The 20,316-nt window shown below is 42.5% G+C and overlaps 2 protein-coding genes across 3 annotated transcripts; both read right to left on the reverse strand.

The window, feature by feature from the left end:
• Positions 1–864: 864 nt before the first annotated feature.
• c39h22orf23 (chromosome 39 C22orf23 homolog) lies at positions 865–3,071 on the reverse strand. Of its 2 annotated transcripts, XM_038978806.1 has the most exons (7): positions 2,984–3,071; positions 2,719–2,812; positions 2,554–2,616; positions 2,204–2,383; positions 1,733–1,864; positions 1,348–1,448; positions 865–1,167 (listed from the first exon to the last, which is right to left on the reverse strand). In XM_038978806.1, exons 1-7 carry the CDS (start codon positions 2,984–2,986, stop codon positions 1,087–1,089), a joined length of 654 nt encoding a protein of 217 aa, XP_038834734.1. In that variant the 5' UTR covers positions 2,987–3,071; the 3' UTR covers positions 865–1,086. The 2 variants fall into 2 exon arrangements, with proteins under 2 accessions (XP_038834734.1, XP_038834735.1); XM_038978807.1 differs by lacking the exon at positions 2,984–3,071 and having other exon boundaries at positions 2,719–2,848.
• Positions 3,072–7,603: 4,532 nt separating this feature from the next.
• Positions 7,604–9,671, reverse strand: LOC120032663 (transcription factor SOX-10-like). The gene is made up of 5 exons (XM_038978857.1): positions 9,518–9,671; positions 9,229–9,472; positions 8,584–8,852; positions 8,290–8,379; positions 7,604–8,217 (listed from the first exon to the last, which is right to left on the reverse strand). Exons 1-5 carry the CDS (start codon positions 9,666–9,668, stop codon positions 7,604–7,606), a joined length of 1,368 nt encoding a protein of 455 aa, XP_038834785.1. The 5' UTR covers positions 9,669–9,671.
• Positions 9,672–20,316: the final 10,645 nt, after the last annotated feature.

Genomic DNA, 20,316 nt, shown 5'->3' on the forward strand with positions numbered 1-20,316 from the left:
GCTTCCCACAGTTGTGTTAAGTTGGCTGGGTGTCCTTTGGGTGGTGGACCATTCTTGATACACACGGGAAACTGTTGAGCGTGAAAAGCCCAGCAGCGTTGCAGTTCTTGACACAAACCGGCACTTAAATATTTTCTTGCCCATTCACTCTTTGAATGGCACACATACACAATCCATGTCTCAATTGTTTCAATGCTTAAAAATCCTCCTTTAACCTGTCTCCTCCCCTTCATTTACACTGATTTGAAGTGGATTTAACAAGTCACAGATAAGGAATCATAACTTTCACCTGGTCAGTCTAGGTCACGGAAAGAGCATGTGTTCCTAATGTTTTGTACACTCTGTGTATATAAATTCCGTAGATATCTTTTAACAATGTAGCAAACTATTAATACCTTCCAGTTGATATCAGTTTAACTGTTTTGGGAAAGTCTGCAAAATATGCAAATCTTTTTAATTTATATATTTTACAATGCCTTTGTTTGACTCTGTAAACGCTGTCTAATTCCAATGAGTTTTGCCTTAACTTAGAATCTGCCGTCAAAGTCGATAGTACTATGAGATCCGTTTATGTTAAGAGTGCCCTTATTTAAATGTATTCGTCAATAAGTCTCGTTTTTGTCCGGAGTTAAACTGAATGTCTTGTTATAGTCTGTTCTTATATTGTGTAGTACACGATCTTGTCTTCCATTCAAAATGGCTGCTTGTGTGTTTGTGCATCTTCTTCCTGTTTAAAAACTCACACCAAGGGCTTCTGTAGAGCGATGTTGAAACATGGTCCTAAAGAAACAACAGAATCGCATTGAAATCTGGGAGACTGTGAAATAAAACATATTAATGCAGCTAAAAAGATGTGTGGTCATATTTTAATGTACACTACAATGCTTTTTCACAGTTTGATAAGGATGCATTGGGGTCTTCCCAGCAACATTTGTTACCATGCCATAATTTGAACAAGCATTATGCACAAATGAAGACTAGTATCCAAGTTTGAGTTCAGAATTCCTGTGCAGTGTGTTTTCTGTAGGAGTATTAGCAGTATAGTAGATCCATTCAGCAGAGTCAGTAGATGAGTATTCCTCTCTGTCACTCAGTCTTCTTCTCTGGCATAATGGTCCTCAGCTCCGCACTGCGGGCCTTATCAATCACCTCCAGCTCACGGATTTTCTGGAAGGCGAGGAGCCACAAACAACCGTTAAAAATGTGTGAGAGAGTGAGTGTACCTACGTGTGTTATTCCGCGTTGTGTTCACCAGTGAATCTGTATCATGGAAACACTGTTGTTTTTAGGTGTAGATTATTTTCCTTAAAGACGTTCCTGTGACATGAGGTATATCAGACAACTTACCTGTGAGATCTCTGTGTTGATGATGTTGTGATACTGCTTCCCTTTCCCCAGGGCTGTCATCTCCTCCAGAAACTCCTTCCTCTCCTCAATCTCATCCAAAACTAGGAAAGGAACACAACCCTTAGAAAACTTGCGAAGACCGTACATCAAACCAAGGAGAAACTCCTTAATCAAACACTGTGTTGGGACGGGGCTACAGTAGGTTGGGGCAAATTACTTTATTAGTTTAGTAGAGTCATATAGAACTGAATTGAAATGAGGGGAAAGTTATGTATGTGAGGAGGAGAGATATGTAGAAAACATGTAGGAGAGCCAGAGATGTGGACGACATGTTTCCCCGTGGCCAGAAAGCAGTAACTCTCTCCCTCTCTGAGGTAAACCTCACCCTCCTGGAAGCGGTCCCTCTCCTCCTCTGGGCCCTGGTCCAGGGAAATGTTCCTGGGACGACTGGGTCTGGGTTCCTCCTGTCCCGTAGCTAGAATGTTCTGGAGCCTCCTCTTCTCCTTCTCTAAATCTCCTTACAGAAGAAGAAGTGAGGGAGAGAATGAATGCACATACATCTCTTATCCAGATCTCTCATAGAGGGAAAGGGGGATACCTAGTCAGTTGTACAACTGAATGCATTCAAATGAAATGTGAGAGAACTACTGTAAAAGAGGGCTCATACACATAGGCCTAAATTACTTCTTTCTCTTTTTTTTTTACAAGAAGATAATGGTGGTACATTTGTTCCCAGGTGTCCCTGACCAACTATCAGTGAACTAGTTCTGATATCAGAAGAACAGGGCCTCCTATCTTTAGAATTCCAAGCGTCTCGGACAGTTGAAAGGTAGTAGAGCTGAAGCAGAACACGTACGTGTGGCACTGGGGCGGAACATATCTCTGGTGTAGTTGTCCCCAGAACTACAATTGTCAGCGGTGCGCCTCAGGGGCTTGGCTGGAGTGCGGGTTGTGCTATTCTTTACGACTTTGGGTTTGGGCAGTGAGGGAGGAGCCGATGATGTGGGGTTGCAGGTCAATGGCAAAGCTGATCCCTCTGAAAGTGCAGACAAACATAACATTATCTTACCTTTGTTTGGCAAAATCATTCATAAAACTTCAATTAATGATAGGACTCAAAATAGAGCAACAGGTGTGGAGGAAGTTCAAGCAGTAAGTCAACATTACTTTCCAAGAGAAGATGGATAACAAACATGTGACACTCACTCTTAAGTTTGTCATTGATCTGTCTTTGCTGGAAGTTGGTGAGTCTCGACTCTTGCATCATTACTGTGAAACCAGAGCACAGGTAGGCTTATTGTATTTGTGTGGATCTAACGCTTATACACACACACACACACACACACACAAAGAGAGAGAACAAAACCCCACATTTCAGCATCTCCTGAATCTCCTTGCTGTACTGGGTCCTTCTAGGACAGTTCCACAGACCTCCACCAGCTTGATCACGAGAAGACGTCTCCATCTGCAACGAATGACAGAGAAGTTATCTAAAGCCAGCTGGCTAACGTTAGCTGCTGCTGAGCAAAGACCATGGCAGATAACAAAACGTTGCATGCTAGGAAGTCAAGATACCCAAACTGCAAACATTTAATATATTTATCAAGACATAACTAAACAGTGTTGTATTTCTTACCATGGATTTCTATTTTTCTCAACTTTCTTGACGCTGCACCATGGGATAATGATGGCAGTGTTTCTTCCGGACATAACTGGCGGCTGCCATAGAAACCATAGATTTTAAAGCCACGTGATGAGGCATTTGGCCTTGCAGTACAACATTGACCCACTAGAGGGAGGCAAAACCACAGATAATTGTACAAGGCATATAGAGCTATGGAAAAATGAGGTGTTAATTTTTGTGCAATAATTATGTTTGAGTGTAACTTATATTTTAAATGTTGAAGAATTAACCTTTTTTTTTTTTAATGTTTTCTATTTGTGTTTCTTGACTCAAGTATCAACTGTGTAGAGCATGGCACATGATTTATCAATCCAAAGAGTTTGGGTATCAACTTGTGCGTTGTGAGACTGTCTAACTAGCTAAAACATCAACATTTTTACCCCATCATCTAGGTTGCTGACTGCTGTTGAATGCTTGAATCCATTACATTTCGTAGCTGAACTGTGAAGTGCGAGCAAACGTAGCGAGGGAGGGAGACAGGGCACGAGGGAGTAAGTTAAGGCAGGGCATTTATGAAAGTCCATGTGTAAAGTAGGGTACTGACTGTGGTAGCTATTGGCCTTCTCACTGGCCCTCTCCCCTTCTAGCTCCCTCCCTCCCTCCCTCTCATATTCAATGGTTCTCTTTGTCTCTCTGAGTAACATGCAGCCTCAGCCGATTAAACGCAGCGAATTAGCAGTCAATTTTAGCTTGCCACACACACAAACAGAAATTAAACTGCTTAGGGGAAGGGTTTGTGTTGTGGGACAGAGATCTTGTTGTTGTAGCACTGACTACATGGCAGTGATTTGATTTATTAGTGATGTTTGCAGTGCATTTGGAAAGTATTCAGACCCCTGATTTTTTTCAAAAAATTATTACTTTACAACCTTATTCTAAAATTTATTAAATCACCCCCCCCACCCCCCCCTTCATCAATCTACACACAATACGCCATAATGACAAAGCAAAAACAGGTTTGGGGGATTTTTTGCAAATGTATTAAAAAATTAAAAAATTAATGAAATTACATGTACATAAGTATTCAGAGCCTTTACTCAGTACTTTGTTGAAGCACCTTTGGCAGCGATTACAGCCATGAGTCTTCTTGGGTTTGACGCTACAAGCTTGGCACACCTGTATTTGGGGAGATTTTTCCATTCTTCTCTGCAGATCCTCTCAAGCTATGTCAGGTTGGATGGGGAGCGTCGCTGCACAGCTATTTTAAGGTCTTTCCAGAGATGTTCGATCGGGTTCAAGTCCGGGCTCTGGCTGGGCCACTCAAGGACATTCAGAGACTTGTCCCGAAGCCACTCCTGCATCGTCTTGGCTGTGTGCTTAGTGTTGTTGTCCTGTTGGAAGGTGAACCTTTGCCCCATTCTGAGGTCCTGAGCACTCTGGGGCAGGTTTTCATCAACAATCTCTCTGTACTTTGATCTGTTCATCTGTCCCTTGATCCTGACAAGTCTCCCATTTCCTGCCGCTGAAAAACATCCCCACAGCATGATGCTGCCACCACCATGATTCACCGTAGGGATGGTGCCAGGTTTCCTCCAGACTTGAAGCTTGGCATTAAGGCCAAAGAGTTCAATCTTGGTTTCATCAGACCAGAGAATCTTGTTTCTCATGGTCTGAGAGTCCTTTTAGGTGCCTTTTGGCAAACTCCAAGCCAGCTGTCATGTGCCTTTTACTGAGGAGTGGTTTCGATCTGGCCACTCTACCATAAAGACCTGATTGGTGGAGTGTTGCAGAGATGGTTGTCCTTCTGGAAGGTTCTCCCATCTCCACAGAGGAACTCTGGAGCTGTCAGAGTGGCCATTGGGTTCTTGGTCACCCCTCTGACCAAGGTCCTCGATTGCTCAGTTTGGCCGAGTGGCAATACGTGGTTCCATACTTCTTTCATTTAAGAATTATGGAGGTCACTGTGTTCCTGGGTACCTTCAATGCTGCAAAAATGTTTAGATACCCCTCCCCAGATCGGTGTCTTGACACAATACATTCTCAGAGCTCTACGGACAATTCCTTCAACGTCATGGCTTGGTTTTTGCTCTGACATGCACTGTCAACTGTTGGACCTAATATAGGCAAGTGTATGCCTTTCCAAATCATGTCCAATCAATTAAATTTACCACAGGTGGACTTCAAGTTGTAGAAACATTTCAGGGATGATCAATGGAAACAGGATTCACCTGAATTCAATTTTGAGTCTCATAGCAAAGGGTCTGAATACTTATTTAAATAAGGATTTTTTTTTTTAAATACATTTGCTAAGATTTCTAAAAACCTGTTTTCGCTTAGTCATTATGGGTTATTGTGTGTAGATTGATGGGGGAAACAATTTCTTCAATCCATTTTAGAATAAGGCTGTAACGTTAAAAAAAATGTGGGAAAAGATAAGGGGTCTGAATACTTTCCGAATGCACTGTACATGTTGTGTTGTTACTTGTTATCCTTTTACCTGATGCTTTTGTAGGACAAAATATATATTATTATATATCATAACGCATTTTCTCAAAATGTGCAATGAATTTCAATAGATTTCAGTTTTGTATAAATAAATTGCTTTAATAGAATGACAACGTAATGACAACATCAATAATATTTGTACATTGTTGTTTCTTGTAGAAGAAAGCAGATGCATCAAATGTGTAGCGTACAAAGTTTTAGAAACTATCCAGAAATGTACAAAATTGAGAGAAAAAAAGAAATGAAATTATTTTTTATAAAAACTACAAAGCAGAGAGGGTCAGTATAAAATGACTCCGTAGAAATCCCCTATGGAAGAAGAGACGTGGGGATCATTCACATTGCAGAGGGAGCCGAGAGGGACATTAAACCGGATACAGAAAAGGGAGATGCGGAGGGGAAAACCTATGTACATAAACTATAGCATGTGGCATTTGTTCTAAACAGCTCACTAATTTTCACTAAGAGTACATCTTTAGTTTAAAGCTGGAGAATTCCTCACAGAAAGATTTTGCCGATTTTGTACTTGCTGAGTCATGTAGATTGTTTTGCTTTGATAATTTGGTCAACAAATGGAATTAGAAGCAACCAGAGCGAACAAATGTAATCCATATCAATAAACAAAAAGTCCAGTGACTTCAACAATTGTTTTATTATTTATGAGTAGGATAAGCAAAATGTGTGCCATATATTCTCATCAAGGATATTAGAGCATGTAAAGTGTTATTGGCACATGTACATTGAGTTGAGGTAACGTGCTGCTTTCCAGAACTCTATGCTAAAGTGTTTCCAGGAATTCTCTTTCCATCCTTTTTAATGTCCTTTTTCCTCGTCAACTATGGTTTTGCACAACGCAACACATGAGTCAAGCAGCATCGCAGAAGGTGATACCTAGTCAGTTGCACTACTGAACGCATTCAACCGTGTCTTCCACATTTAACCCAAACCCTTTGAATCAGAGATGTGCAGTGGGGGCTGCCTTAATCGACGTCCATGTCGCCCGGGGAGTAGTTGTTGCAGGTTAACTGCCTTGCTCAAGGGCAGAATAGAAGATTTTTCCACCACGCCGGCTCAGGGTTTCGAACCGGCAACCTTTCAGTTACTGGCCTAATGCACTTAACGGCTAGGCTACCTGACGCCCGTAGACCAACGCATAAAGTTTTTGTTTGCCCAAGTAAACTGACCTATTTGAAATAAAACATTTCTTTCAGAAGCAGTGTTGAAGACATGTCAGTGTAATATCGAACCAGAATGTAAAGTCATATAAAAAATAACCAAGAAATACATCACTTAAGTCATAAAAAAATACTAAAATGAAGTCACACAAACATTTCCTTTAGTTTGGTTAATAGAATCGGATTATTTCAATCTAAAACAACCCAGTTCTGATAAACATCACATTGTATTTGTCCTAGGCTGATAGCCTGTCGAAACCCGCTGAAAGCCAGTCCTTGCCGGCAATGTTAATCAATCTTTGTTATATAGGTAGCTAGGGTTGGAAAAATTCCATTAACTTTCCCAAAATTCCCCACTTTTCCAGAAATCCCAGTAAGAGGATTCCTGGATATCCTTCTTATTCCCTCCTAATTCCAGGAACTTCCAACTAGGATTTCTGGAAAAATTGGGAATTTTGGGGAAAGTTAGCAGCATTTTGAAACCCTATGTGTATCCTTCTTACCACTACGGTATTAGTTCTGTGTGCTCTGGGCTCATCATCACAATACGCCCTCTTACTTTACACTATGACACTCTGGTAGCTGGGATCCTGACCTTACACACTAAAACATGGCACACATTGGTTAAAGGTTTATTCTGATTGGCTATTGACCATTGGCTGTGATAGAAAATATACTGTACAGTAAAAGATTATAAGGCCTCCATGGAAAGAGATACACTGTCAAGTCCCAATGAATCCCAATACAAGATCAGTAAGATATCCATCCTTTGTTAACCTGCCACACACACACACACGCACACGCACACACACACACACACACACACACACACACATTCAGTAGCCACCCTACACCCTTCCAATCTTTGTCTTTCTTTATCCCTTTCTCAGGGTCGTGAGAAGGTGGTGTAGAGACACACACACACACATCCAATCCCATGCATCTCAGTCTCTCATGGCCGTGACAGGGTGGTATAGACAGGCTGTTCCCAGTGTGTAGGACTGTGAGACTGGGCCACGCTGGAGGGGTCAGTGATGGTAGTGTAGAGGGGCCTCTGGCTGGGCCCCATGTAGGAGAAGGCTGAGTACAGCCCCGGGGCCTGGCTGGAGTGGGCGTAGTACGGCCCCGGAGCCTGGTGCTCCCCGTACTCAAACTGTGCCCTGGAGGGCAGCGAGGGGAAGGCTGATCCATAGTGGGGGAGGCTGAGGGGGGTGTAGGTGACGTGGGTTCCTGACGAAGAGGAGGAAGTCTCTGCGTAGTGGCTCCCGGCCCCGGACTCACTCTTGATCTGGGCCTTGGTGGCGTCTGAGGGGGAGGGCTGTTGATGCTGATGCTGCTTGGAGAGCCAGGCGGCTGAGTGACCGCTGGCGGCGGCGAGGGCGTAGGCGTAGGATGTAGCGGAGGAGCTTGGTGTGGCGCCGCCGCCCTGGCCGACCCCCGGGTGCCCGTTGGGCGGCAGGTACTGGTCAAACTCGTTGACGTCGAAGGGCTCGATGTTGGCCATCACGTCGTGGCTGATCTCGCCGATGTCCATGGTGCAGAAGTCGATGTGGGGTTTCCCGCCCGCTGATGAATGGCCCCCGGAGGCCCCCTCTGCTCCTACCCCCAGGCCTCCTCCACGGGAGGACCCTGAGCCACCTCCGCCCTCCCTCTTCCCCTCCGCCATCTTTCCAGACTGGAGCTCTGTCTTTGGGGTGGTGGGGGGTGTTGGCGGGCTGTGACCCTGACCTGGAAGGAAAAGGGAACATACCGATCGGCAAAGCAATAGAAGTGAAACATTTGGAATGGAGACGGTAGTTCTGTTTCCTTCTTGTTCTCTCAGGTTACAGAAGGCCGTGTGGTGCCAGGTGGCCTATTGTTTGCCCTAGCTAGTTGAAGTAGGACTTACTCATTGTACTGGGTAAATTCATTAACAAATCAAATTGAACTCACCTGCAGGGTGGTGGTGATGATGGTGGTGGAGGTCGGCCAGGGGGGACCCAGCCCCTGTACTGTGCACATCCAGGTGGAGGGCCTTGTAATGGGTCTGGGCGTGGCTGCCCTCCCCCTCTGCTCCCTCCACTCCCTCCCCATTGGTCCCCAGCTTGCCGTTCTTGCGTCTGCGGGGCTGGTACTTGTATTCTGGGTAGTCCTTCTTATGTTGTTTCCGCAGTCGCTCCGCCTCCTCAATGAAAGGCCTCTTGTCACTCTCATTCAGGAGCCTGTGGGACAAAACATGGTCATGGCAGGGCGGCAGGTAGCCTTGTGGTTAAGAGGGTTGGTCCAGTAACTGAAAAGTCACTTGTTTGAATCCCAATGCTGACTAGGTGAATAATAATGCCCTTTACCAAGGCATTTAACCCTAGTTGCTCTGGATAAGTGTGTCTGCTAAATAACGTTAATGGTTATATAATATAGTGCCTTTCATTTCGGAAACATATTTGAAAAATACAGGAAGGAAATGTATCTGAAGACAGTAGGACTTTATGCATGAGTCATGCTCCAATTGCACACAAATGACAACAAGGCCTACAGGTAGCCTATAGATGATCAATTTCCCACGTAGGCCTATTCATTTAAATGCCTGCCAATGCCCACCTCCACAGTTTGCCGAGTGTCTTGCTGAGCTCCGCGTTGTGCAGGTGAGGGTACTGGTCCGCCAGTTTACGGCGCGCGGCCTGCGCCCACACCATGAAGGCGTTCATCGGCCTTTTCACGTGCGGCTTGCTCTTGTTCCCGTTGTTTACGCGCACGGGCATGGGCACGAGCGTCCAGTCGTATCCGTCCAGCACCTGGCTGACCGCCTCGCGGATGCCGATGGGGAACCGGTCCATATCCACCTCTGACTTGGGTACTAGTCCACCGTCCTCTCCGCCGCCATCTGCGCCAGAAAGCCCCGTCAGTTGCTGCGACGGACCGATGAGCGGGGAGTCCCGGCCGCCGGTGGCCCCGGAGTGTGCCGGTGACAGAGAGTGACCATCATCTGAGCCCCCGGGACTCAACTCTGCCTCGGATAGACTGTGCTCCTCTCCAGACATTTTAATGTATAGGCTATTATCGATTGGCAACAAAAAAAATATCCTTGCAGGAAAATTTGGTAAATTTGTTCAGAGAATGCAAAACTTTAAGCTACAGCTGAGCGATGTGCTCCGGACTCGCTCCTTTATATGGAATTATTCCTATATGCCACGCGTAAACCCATAGCCTACTCGTGCGTAATCGAATGTACCCAAATCCTGTCCTTTGCACTTCCCATTCACTTCCACCGATGTCGCCTGAAATTAATAACATAGAATAGAACAAAATTAGGCGATTAACACATTTTACACTGGGCAATGAGGTCAGACTCCATTTGATAACTTTTTTCACATCATTTTTTATAGACCTAAGCAGAGACTTTACCAAGTGGGAACAGACGTCAATTCAACGTCTATTCCCAGTGGATATTTTCATTACAATGGTAGGCCTAGAAATGGCCGTTAGCTCTGAGACGAACAGAAAGGCATTCATACAATGTTTTCTTGTTTACAGTTATGTTAGGCCACAAAATGTAACGAAATATAGGCTAATATATGTCCACTGGAACCAGTTTATAGGCTACATAATAAGAAGACCAAATCCACCGGTTCTTGTCATTTTATATCAGTCCATATGCCATTATAGGCTAATCATAGGAGGGGTTGCTTCACCCAAGATGGCCTATTTTCCAAATAAACAAGGTTCATGAAGAAAACTGAATATTAAAAACGAACATCCTAAATGTTTCAGTATTTATCTTTAAATAATCTTGAGAATATGTATTTTACTGTTTTAATCCTATTTTTAGACTAAAGCTGAGAAAAACCCGTAAAATTCAGCCCAACATCATCTTGGGAATTAAAAAAAACTCTTAGCTAATAAGATTTGGATATTTCTGAAATTCCACCCAAAGGCGTAAACAAGTCTATTTTATGTTCATATGGAAAATAAAGTTACAAAACTTACCAATGCAGAGTTTAGGAGGTCGCCCGTTCAACACGGGAGTTCGTGCGTTCCCCTGTCCACCAGTGTGACGCTCGCCCTGTCCCCTGCCCCCTCGTTCGGTTTGCCCTTCAATGAATGGCCGCTCTGTATCGCGCACCGGAGCTTAAAGAGCGCCGTTGTGAGAAGGAACGGGAGAAAAAAAAAGTGATTGAAAGTGGAAAACATTCTGAGAGGCAGCATTCCAACACTGAGTCGACGCCACCCTCTTGCGCACACGCTGGACGCCTATTGGTCATTTAATATTCTCCGGCTTTCTTACTGGACGACGGGGTTACTGTTATTGCCTGTCCGTCCGTCACCACTAATATTTCCAATGAAAGGAGGTGAGATTTTACATCAGAGTGGCTTAAGTGACTTTACACTGGCTCTATTTAGGAACCAAATAAGGCCTGCTTTGTTTGATGTGTTGACATGTTATATTGAATAAATAAACAATCATGATAATACATTTGTGGTCAAAGTACACTAAACTTCACGAAAAATCTCCAAGGGATTAAAATACACAACGTCGTTATATTCATTATAACGTCATTATACAGTTGATAAGGCCCTATTTGATGCAGTGAATATGTTACTTATACCTAGGTCATCGTTAACCCCAGGAAATTGATAATGAAAGAATTAGGTCTATGGCCTAAAAATTATTTAAAGTACTACTTAATATGTTTTTTGGGGTATCTGTACTTTACTTTACTATTTCTATTTTTTACAACTTTTACTTTTACTACATTCATAAAGAAAATAATGTACTTTTTACTCCATACATTTTCCCTGACACCCAAAAGTACTCGTCACATTTCGAATGCTTAGCAGGACAGGAACATGGTCCAATTCACACACTTATCAAGAGAACATCCCTGGTCATCCCTACTACCTCTGATCTGGAGGACTCACTAAACACAAATTATTCGTTTGTAAATGAACTGTTCGAGTGTTCCCCTGGCTGTCCAGAAAGAAAAAAAACAAGAGCATCGTGATGTCTGGTTTACTTAATATAAGGAATATGAAAGGATTTATACCTTTACTTTGACTTTTGATACTTAGGTATATTTAAAACCAAATACCTTTAGACTTTTACTCAAGTATTATTTTACTGGTGACTTTCACTTTTGAGTAATTTTCTATTAAGGTTTCTTTACTTTTACTCAAGTATGACAATTGGGTACATTTCCAGTACTGCCTGTGGCTGATATAGTACTGAAATATGACAAAAAGTGATATAGGGTAGAGTGAGTTGCTGGAGGAGTTGAATTAGATCCAAAATCATCATCCCTACATTGTTGACCAGCAATAAGGGCCTTATGGCCCCAATCCTGAGGTCAATGTACGTGACCTTTCACCCCTATACTCTATGAAATACGTAACTTTTCTCACTTCCGATATTGCTCTTCCAAATTGCTCTTGGACGTCCCTTAAAAATATTACATATGCGTCTAAAATACATGTCAAGATCCAGAGTGTTCTGTGTGTAAGGTTGTGCTGTTGAGGTCAAATCATTCATGATGTTTACTGCATTGAATGTATTGTTACTGTAACTGGCTGTATTCTATGTAACTTGTAAGTAACTTACTTGTAGTCATTAATATATCAGATATTTACAGTATATAAGTACATTGTCACACGTTAAGATAGATTAAGGGACTGAATATTATGGGCCACACACACACACACACACACACACACACACACACACACACACACACACACACACACACACACACACACACACACACACACACACACACACACACACACACACACTGATTGCAACAATAACCGCCAGTGTTTCCCTTTTCCTTCTCATGTTGAATCCGTGTCTCAGTTTTCTCTCTCTCTCCCTTTCTCCCTCTCGTCTCTCTCTTCTTTAGCCTCTTTGTTGTCATCTCAGGTGAATTGTAACCATGTGATCAGATGCCCTGCAAGCCCCATTCCATTAGACTCCTAAATGAAAAAATGAGAGGAACAAAAAGCAGTTTTGTGCATCTTGAAAAAATGATAAGAGAAAAGAAAGAGATGTGTGTCTCTGGGCCCTGTGTTACTACACAGACACAGTATCTCACACATAACACAACATCCAAGGACTGCACTAGCTGGACTAGCTTTCTCCATCTGTTTTATTCTCATGTCCACCGAGACCATGGGTCTGGGCCTTTGGGTGCTGGTCTTGGGGGGTTCGTCCGAGAGGGGTTGGTTGAGGGTGCAGGATTCAGGATGGGGGCTACATACACCCCTCTGACTACACTGGGATACTGAGGCCCTGTCCTGGCCTTGATGTGAGTGACTACTTCTGTTTGTGTATGAGAGAGAGGAGTTTAAAGAAAAAGCCTTTCACTCATATGCTGACAAAAGGTTTGATTTTATGTTGATTTATATAAGCAAGCAAAGGAATCTGACGGGCAAAGAGCAAGTTGGAATTAATTGTGATATTTATTTTGTGATTCAGAGTGACTGTGCTGTAGGCTATGTTATATTATGCATTAGGTGAAATAAAAATCACTGTGAATTTATGCAGGGCATGGCATTCTTTTTTTATGTGAATGCGAGATGTTTACTTAGAGTATTCCCAATGTATTGTAACTAGAAGGTAAAAATATGTTTGAATTTATTTAAAACGAAACTGTTTTTTTAGTGAGACTCCAAATTAAAAGTAAATTGTTAATTAGCAGTGATTAAAGTTGTCATTATTTTTGTTAATTCACATGAAATCCTCATTTTTTTTCCGTTGCCAAAATTAGCGTTAGATATTCTAGAAATTCTCAATATACCATTAACTAACGAAATAAGCACCTGCTTTACAATTTTCTCAATTTAGCAAAGCTGCAATTGTATTATATACTTTCATAACACTGGGATCCTGCAGCAAGGCTATGCCGGAAGAGTTACTTCAGTCAGTTATAGGCGAGAAATATTATAGGTCTTCTAGAAATGGTTTCATTCTGTTCAGAATTCCTGTTAAATAACGCACCAAAACTCTCTGTGCTACTCATAAGCCTATCATAGGGTTAGTTCAATCAGAATGTTCATAATATGTTATTCATTGTCGTAGCATTAATCGTGGAGAAATGCATTCATATAAATATATATATATATAGTCTATAAATTGTATAAATTGCACTAAAAACAATTGTCTTGATAGTGTGGGAGACACGCACGAAGGATAGATCAAATGAATGAACAACTAGGCGCATACGAGTTGTAAACAACTTTAAAAGGAGGCCACCCCAAAAAGTGAACTTGATGTCCTGGTCCAATAACTTTCGTTTGATTTTCATCTCGCTTTCGATTTTTTCTCAAGAATTACAGACGTGCAATCTATTATTTTTAGGCCTAATCAGTCGATTATTATAAGCTATTTACATCTAAAAGATCATCCGTTTTTGAATGTATAAGTTAACATTCGTTTGATTAAATATTATCTTTGAAATATATTAGTTCAATAGCTAGTAATTATGAGGAAAAAGTGGGGCTTTTAGAAAAATAAAGTTGAGTGCAACTTTATTGCCTAAATATAATTAATCTCTATCTGTTTATAGTCAACTATGAGACAGACATATTCTATAGGCTACTACTAAGACTTCTTGCCAAAATATAAGACTTCTTGCCAAAATACTGATGTCAATCTGTTTATTTTAAAGAAAGTCCATTTGAATTGTTTGTAAATGCATTTTGCTCAATCTTTTGTTTGTTCCACTTTACACAAGATAAGGGACTGAATGTGCTCATCAATACAATGAATTACGTACATTTTGGTACAAAGGTAATATTTTCATATAACATAGAGAGAGATTGTCCATATCTTTCTCCTATCCAGATCCCATCTCTCCCATCCAGGGCCATGGGCCCCAGGGGCTGACAAAGCTCTGTGGAAAATAGAACTCACATGTCCATCTATTAACCACAGTGAGACATACATCCCTGCTTTAACCTGCCATGTGACCGGCTGCACTAATGTGTCTGCTCCTGTCGCTGTCACAAGAGTCTGTATGGTGCTGTGGCAGGAGAGAGAGAGGGGATGGGGAACTCATGACTAGCAGGTTCAAGGGGTCAGGATTCACTATATCTGACTCCCCAGGTGCATGTGGGGTGATATGGGGCAGCAGCAGCCATTTTATGTTCATGTTTGTGGCTCTATACCCCCAAAATGTAATCTCTTACTCTCAAATGAACCAATAAGCCTGCAGCTACATACTATGAATGTCATTGTGATGTCATGTTCTAAAATGATAGCCGTGGCAGAGAAAGATTAAAAAAGGGGAATCCAGTTTTGCGTCCTGGAAAACAGCATGCTGATGGTGAAATGATAGAGGAGAAAAAGAAAGAACGAGAGAAGGAAATAGAGAGAGATGGCTGCCCTTTTGTGTTGGCCTCAGTCCATAGAATAGTTTCACTGGGAAATTCCTGAAATCTGACGAGAGAGAAAGAGAGAGAGAGAGAGAGAGAGAGAGAGAGAGAGAGAGAGAGAGAGAGAGAGAACAAGGGAACATGGACAGCGGTCAACATATTCATGCAGTGGGTCACATTCTGCGTTCGACTGTCGTGTGTATAATTGAGGACAGTCATTCCCATGTCAATGGACACGTAGGGCTGATGTGAATGGTGCTGTTTGTTCAGAATGATGACGCACTCAATAGAAGCCCAGAAATAATTTGACAAGGAGGAACTGTATATATTAGCATGGTTGTATTTGACAACCTATTGCTTCCTGAATGATGGAAATATTCTGTACTTACAGGCAGAGTTAGCTTATACTTGTTTGGGTTTTTCCCCCATTAATTGTGACATGTTTTGTTGACACTTCAATTTTACAGTTAGCAACAGGTAAAAATATGTAGTTCAAAATCATTTTATCAAATACCTATTGGCCAGAACATCTGTAAACAGGTTTGACGTCAATCAGGGTTCAGGACAATTCAGGAATTAAACTATTCTCATGGACGAATTCAGGACAATTCAGGAATTAAACTATTCTCATGGACAAATTCAGGACAATTCAGGAATTAAACTATTCTCATGGACAAATTCCACATCCAAAGCAACTAACAGGAATTCAAACCTAATCAACCCTCTCCAACTCTGACCCAAATCTCTACATCTTTTTAACAACTTGTTCTAATTGATTAATATCGCTTCTAAAATTAGAATTTCATAACACTATAAACAACCAGGCCATGTGAGTGACAAAATGGCGTATTATTCATGCTGGGAAATGGAGAATGTGGATGGAAGGCCCCAGCCCACGTCTCCATGGTTCAGGTGTAGCCTTTACCCTCCATGGCTCACATATTTACTCCTAGTTACATTATGACACTCAGCCTGCCCTGGATACCATCTTAGTAATTATAGTTTTTACCCCCCAAGCCATAAGACTCCTGAACAGGTAATCAAATGGCTACCCGGACTATTTGCATTGTGTGCCCCCACCCCTCTTTTACGCTGCTGCTACTCTCTGTTTATAATATATGCACAGTCACTTTAACAATACATTCATGTACATACTACCTCAATTGGACCGACCAAACCGTGCCCCAGCACATTGGCTAACCATGCTATCTGCATTGTGTCCCTCCACCCACCACCCGCCAACCCCTCTTTTACGTTACTGCTACTCTGTTCATCATATATGCATAGTCACTTTAACCATATCTACATGTACATACTACCTCAATCAGCCCGACTATCCGGTGCCTGTATGTAGCCTCGCTACTGTTATAGCCTCACTACTGTTAAAGCCTCACTACTTTATATAGCCTCGCTACTGTTAAAGCCTCACTACTGTATATAGCCTCGCTACTGTTAAAGCCTCACTACTGTATATAGCCTCGCTACTGTATAAAGCCTCACTACTTTATATAGCCTCGCTACTGTTAAAGCCTCACTACTGTATATAGCCTCGCTACTGTTAAAGCCTCACTACTGTATATAGCCTCGCTACTGTATATAGCCTCACTACTGTATATAGCCTCACTACTGTATATAGCCTCGCTACTGTATATAGCCTCGCTACTGTATATAGCCTCGCTACTGTTATTTTTCACTGTCTTTTTACTGTTGTTTTTATTTCTTTACTTACCGATTGTTCACCTAATACCTTTTTTGCACTGTTGGTTAGAGCCTGTAAGTAAGCATTTCACTGTAAGGTCTACTACACCTGTTGTATTCAGCATTTCACTGTAAGGTCTACTACACCTGTTGTATTCGGCGCACGTGTCAAATACACTTTGATTTGATTTGATATATCCTGGGACTAACATTCAGATGTATTTTATACCACGTCATACAGGATATATTTTATTAGTAGATCATGTCCAGATATACAATATGCTCTGATTAATTGAAACAGTGTTCTTATTGATGCCAGATGCAGTGCATTTGCAAAGTATTCAGACCCCTTGACTTTTTCCACATTTTGTTATGTTACAGCCTTATTCTCAAATGGATCTAATTATTTTTTCCCTCATCAATCTACACACAATACCCCATATTGTCAAAGCGAAAACAGGTTTTTAGAAATTATGGCACATTTATAAAAAACAAAAACAGAAATACCTTATTTACATAAGTATTCAGACACTTTGCTATGAGACTCGAAATTGAGCTCAGGTGCATCCTGTTTCCATTGATCATCCTTTAGAGGTTTATACAACTTGATTGAAGTCCACCTGTGGTAAATTCAATTGATTGGACATGATTTGGAAAGGCACACCCCTGTCTATATAAGGTCTCACAGTTGACAGTGCATGTCAGCGCAAAAAACAAGCCATGAGGTCAAAGGAATTGTCCGTAGAGCTCCGAGACAGGATTGTGTCGAGGCACCGATCTGACAACCATCTCTGCAGCACTCCACCAATCAGGACTTTATGGTAGAGTGGCCAGACGGAAGCCGTTCTTCAGTAAAAGGCACATGACAGCCCACTTGGAGTTTCCCAAAGGCACCGAAAGACTCTCAGACCATGAGAAGCAAGATTCTCTAGTTGGATTAAACCAAGATTGAGCTCTTTGGCCAGAATGCCAAGCGTCATGTCTTGAGGAAACCTGGCACCATCGCTATGGTGAAGCATGGTGGTGGCAGCATCATGCTGTGGGGACGTTTTTCAGTGGCAGGGAATGGGAGACTAGTCAGGATTGAGGGAAAGATGAACGGAGCAAAGTACAGAGACATCCTTGATGAAAACCTGCTTCAGAGTGCTCAGGACCTCAGATTGGGGTGAAGGTTCACCTTCCAACAGGACAACGACCCTAAGCACACAGCCAAGACAATGCAGGAGTGGCTTCGGCACAAGTCTCTGAATGTCGTTGTGGCCCAGCCAGAGCCCATACTTGAACCCGATCGAACATCGAATAGACCTGAAAATAGCTGTGTAGCAACGCTCCCCATCCAACCTGACAGAGCTTGAGAGGTTCTGCAGAGAAGAATGGGAGAAACTCCCCAAATACATGTGTGCCAAGCTTGTAGCGTCATACCCAAGAAGACCCAAGGCTGTAATCGCTGCCAAAGGTGCTTCAACAAAGTACTGACTAAAGGCTCTGAATACTTATGTAAATGTAATATTTCAGTTTTTAGGTTTTCAAAAATATGCAAAAATTTCTAAAAACCTTTGTCATTATGGGGTATTTTGTGTAGATTGATGAGGAGAAAAACTCTTTAATCCGTTTTAGAATAAGGCTGTAATGTAACAAAATGTGGAAAAAGTCAAGAGGTCTGATTACTTTCCAAATGCACTGTCTATGCCATTTAGCAGACACTTTTTGTAAAGAGACTAGTAGTAGTAGTACGTACATACATTTTCATATGGGTGGCCTTCATTGGGAATCTAACCTACAATCCTGACACTGCAAGTGCCATGCTCTACCAACTCAGCCACCCAGGACCACTGTCAGACCATACTGATGCCATATCATACTGATGCCATGGCTCCCTGTGATTCATAGTTTAGTGATTTAGTGATATAGTGATTTAATGTGCACGGCCTCATGCAGATTCCAGAAGGATGAATAAAAAATTATGCTGCTTGCTGACCTTTGTCTCTCCTCACCCATTTTTTGCAATGAATCAGTGCAGCTGCGCAACACTTAAATGGGTCCCCCTCTCTTCCCGTGAGTGTCTGTGACTAAAGCCATGAATCCTCTCTTTGTGTTCCATCTGCAGAATTGCCCATTTCTTGCCCTCTCTCTTTTTATTTGGGAAGGGGGTTGAGGTTGGCTTTGGTTGCGATAGTGGTGAGGGTGGAAGTTTGGGGGGGGGGGGGGGTAGAGGGGAGGGGGGGGGGACTTGTTGGACCGCATTCCTGTGCAGCTGTGGAGGCTGGTGGAGGTTGGGGCGGGGGGGTTTAGAGAGAGCAGGATCATCATTGCATTTGCAAGGCATCATGAATGGCCTATTGTTCGCCCCTGGGTCCGTATCTACACTGGCCCGAGTTACCTCAATTGTGATGGAGGGATGGAGAGAGACAGAGAGAGAGATGGAGAGATGGAACTAGAAAACAAGATATCAAGAAAATGAGAGAACGAAAGAACGAGAGAAAGAAGAGAAAGAGAGATGGGGAGAGATGGGTAGAGTGAGACCACTAGAGAGCGAGATGGGGAGAGATGGGTAGAGTGAGACCACTAGAGAGCGAGATGGGGAGAGATGGGTAGAGTGAGACAACTAGAGAGAGAGAGGGAATTATGGGACTGAGTCATTAGCAGGAGGTTGAAAATTATGGTATTAAAATAATGTGAAGGTGGACAATGGCGTCTGTGACTGGCTGGCAGTGGCCCCTCAGTCATAGTGTCAGCACCGGGCTAGTCATGGCATCTTGTCACACAGACGTGTAGGATGTTGACTATTTATTTAGCTTATCCATTCTTACAATGTATCTCTCAGTGCTGCTACATCTGAAATGATTAATAATCAAATATATTCCAATTACCAACAAGGAAGGAACTGGGTTTCATGTGTTGTCATAATACTGTAGTCTGAGCACTTAAAGCAGCAATCAGCAACTGAAATAATAACAAAGCGATCTCGCTTTCAGTAAAAAGCTGAGGGATGGGGCTGGAGAAATGTAACCACTCTCAAATTCATAGACACTGGTATGGATGCAAGGACTGACCATCCACAATATCAAAATTATAGTTTTAACCATGTTTTCAGGCACATTTCCTTTGTTTACAAACAAAACCTCATTCCGTCAGTACAGGATGCCTGGTTATTCTTTAAAAGTTCTTTCCTCACCATCTTAAATAAGCATGCCCCATTCAAACATTTTAGAACTAAGAACAGATATAGCCCTTGGTTCACTCCAGACTTGACTGCCCTTGACCAGCACAAAAACATCCTGTGGCGTACTGCATTAGCATCGAATAGCCGCGATATGCAACTTTTCAGGGAAGTTAGGAACCAATATACACAGGCAGTTAGGAAAGCAAAGGCTAGCTTTTTCAAACAGAAATTTGCATCCTGCAGCACAAACTCCAAAAAGTTCTGGGACACTGTAAAGTCCATGGAGAAAAAGAGCACCTCCTTCCAGCTGCCCACTGCACTGAAGCTAGGAAACACTTTCACAACTGATAAATCTCCGATAATCGAGAATTTCAATTAGCATTTTTCTACGGCTGGCCATGCTTTCCACCTGGCTACCCCTACCCCGGTCAACAGCCCAAGCCTCCCCCATTTCTCCTTCA

This window comes from Salvelinus namaycush, chromosome 39, assembly GCF_016432855.1.
Source record: "Salvelinus namaycush isolate Seneca chromosome 39, SaNama_1.0, whole genome shotgun sequence".
Taxonomy (NCBI): domain Eukaryota; kingdom Metazoa; phylum Chordata; class Actinopteri; order Salmoniformes; family Salmonidae; genus Salvelinus; species Salvelinus namaycush.